The following is a 2,918-nucleotide window of genomic DNA, read 5'->3' on the forward strand; positions in this document are numbered from 1 at the left end:
ACGCAGAAGATTTAAATTTTTAATTTCATTTATTAAATTTAAATCTTAATCTTTTGCGGTATGAACTTTCCGGACAACCCAATATATATGTATATATATGTATATTTTTTTTTTATATACCTAGTCATTTTCTGTTCCGTCAACATATCCGAAGAATTACTCTCAGATGAATTAGAACTCAATGAATAAGGAATGATCTGATAAGTTCTACTAACGACCTCGTTAGCTGATTCATTATTTTCTGTCACAAATGTGACCATTCGTGTATCTGCATCACTCGAAGATCTTTTTTTATTATTCTCAGACTCCGACTTCGCAGTTTTAACATCTGTCTGATTTTCAACCTTCGGTTTTAACTTGCCATCTTGCGTAGGGAAATTTACAGTAGGTAAGTTAATAGTTTTACTCCCTTTAGTATTCATCAATTTAATTAATAAATTCGATAATTCTTCCCTTTTTCTCGTTACAACAATTTCCTCAAACCATGCTTTCAAAGTTTTAATTGGCAAAGTATAATCTTTAACAGGATCCTAAAAAAGAAATAAACTCATAATCATATTGATAATTTACGTAATTAAACATGTAAAAAATAAATACAATAATACAAAAATATTAAAGATATTTCAATATATTTGCCTTAAAAAAACTTTCCACATATTGTAAAACATATAATCCGCAATCAGTAAAATTTGATTGTTGGGGTACTTTTGGGCACGCTCCTTTAATAGTATCTTTTGAGAACGTCTTTTCTACACCAAGTTTGGCAACATGTTCGCAACTTAAATAATCTCTTAACGTAGCGACCACCCGTGCTCTACTAGCACCAGCAAGCGAATCGAATATCAATATACAGGGACTGTAAATTAAATTATTCAAAATATTAAAATCACAATAGATTGCATTACAAATACATGATATAGATGTGCTGCTTACTTCCTGACGGTTTCCTTCTGCTCTTCGAGTTTAACATTAATTTGGATTTTATTTTTTTCTGATTGATCTATCTCATCCTATATGTAAAATATATTACATTATAACCAACTGTTTTAAAATAAAGAAAATTATTAATGATACAATTTAATTCTACCTCTTCGTCACTGTCCGTTTCCATTTCATCATCATCGCCTTCTGCTTCGTCTCTCTCAGATCCATCATCATCTAACTGATCTATCGTTATGGTCGTTGGTACAGGAGTGATTGTTGTAGAGCCAATTGTGACAGCTTTTGCTTTTAATTCTTTTATTTTTTTACTTTTTTGCGGAGTCTTATTAACATAGTTTTCGCTAATTTTTGCAGTACAGGTGGATATTTTTCCAACTAACCCGGGAAAGCAAATAATAGCCAAGAACCAATGTGCGCTATAAACAATATTAATATGATACGAATTTGGACCAATAAAAATGAATATATATTTAAATAAGAGAAATTCTATATCCGATTAAACAGATCTTAATATTTAAATATTTCTGTGTGAATTTATACATATCTGAATTGCAAACTTCGCGAAATCTTTTTCGGTATCTTTTCTTGAAACGCAATTATAAGCAGAAAATAATTTTTTATGCTAATAAGTATCTTTATGATTCTGAGTGAACCCAGTTGGAACATTAGATAAAGAAATACATCTTAATTATTAAATTTATAGGATTCATAATAGAGATACACCGGATATTCGGAAAGTATTTGGTATCCGGCATTTTTTTTACTATTCGGATAGCCGGATATCATTAATATCCAGGAATATATCCGGTTGAAATTTGATATCATTAAATTTTTGATTTTATATTATATAAATGTTCTAGAAACAAGTATGCTTATTCATAATGCTATAATATGTTATATATTGTTGCAAAATTCTAATTTTTTTCTCTATGGGCTTTTTTTTTAGAAATCATTTTCTCGGAATTCGGTCGGATATTCGACCGAATACCAGATATCCGATGTTTCATTCTGTCCGGATATCCGATAATTTTACGATCTGGTGTATCTCCTAATTCATAGGATCATTTACGAAATCAAATTTACAGGATTACTTACTGTTCGTTTATGGGAATTATGACAAAATCTTTTTCAAATATATTGACATTTTTTGTCCACTTCTGTACTCTCGCGTGCCGTTTGGCAGCAGGTGTCATTGGCACAGTGCTTTCGGCAGCTTGGGCATGTGGGCTAGTTAAACGTTTGTAAAAATACGAACTAAACACGTGAGTTCTATGTTGATCAGATTCTGATAATACCTCTAAGGTCAAATACTTTAAATAAAAATCTATAATGACATCATTCAAGAATTGATCTTCCGCAAGACATAAGTAATCTTCAGTGTTGATAGCTATACCTCCTTTTGCAGGAGGTGGTGGATATACAGTTATCCTATAAAAAGAAATTTTTAAAAAAATTCCAACAACCATATTTATAAATTTACATGAAAAATGAATATTAAATATCGAATAGATAAAATTATAAAATATATTTTATTCGATATATATCAAATTATTAAAAAACAAAATTGAGTATTAAATAAGAGTCTCACGTTTGTATGTCATCACTAACAGCAGTAGTATTTGCTACGTTTTGACTCTGTTTCCGTGTAGTATTATGTGATTGTAAACACTGTAAATACAAAAATATATAAAAATATTTGTACTACATAATATCCGTATAATGAAATAAAATTTAATTTTAAACACGTACATCTCTTGGTGATGCCCGTATAAGTATATCGTTAGCTTCTTTAGGACTTAATTCATCTATTTTATCTCCTCGTGAGAATAAGCTTGTTAATATCACCTTTGAATCATCCGGTAACTTATCTGGTAATAATGTAATACGTTTATGCGTGTGATCTAAAAAATAATAAAAATAAAATATTAATCATCATTTTTGCAAGAATCTTTATTGTATATATATATATATATATA

General features: G+C 29.3%; 1 protein-coding gene across 2 annotated transcripts in view; it reads right to left on the reverse strand.

The window, feature by feature from the left end:
• LOC108687969 overlaps positions 1-2,918 on the reverse strand; it is an 18,182-nt gene that overhangs the window by 673 nt on the left and 14,591 nt on the right. For both annotated transcript variants that reach the window (XM_018194019.1, XM_018194018.1), the window contains exons 13-19: positions 2,692-2,843; positions 2,531-2,610; positions 2,038-2,370; positions 1,088-1,358; positions 934-1,010; positions 637-856; positions 121-530 (exon numbers count right to left, since the gene is read on the reverse strand). In XM_018194019.1, the coding sequence (XP_018049508.1) occupies positions 121-530; positions 637-856; positions 934-1,010; positions 1,088-1,358; positions 2,038-2,370; positions 2,531-2,610; positions 2,692-2,843 (1,543 nt within the window). The remainder of the gene's footprint in view (positions 1-120; positions 531-636; positions 857-933; positions 1,011-1,087; positions 1,359-2,037; positions 2,371-2,530; positions 2,611-2,691; positions 2,844-2,918) is intronic.

This window comes from Atta colombica, unplaced genomic scaffold (assembly GCF_001594045.1).
Source record: "Atta colombica isolate Treedump-2 unplaced genomic scaffold, Acol1.0 scaffold222, whole genome shotgun sequence".
NCBI classification, from domain to species: Eukaryota; Metazoa; Arthropoda; class Insecta; order Hymenoptera; family Formicidae; genus Atta; species Atta colombica.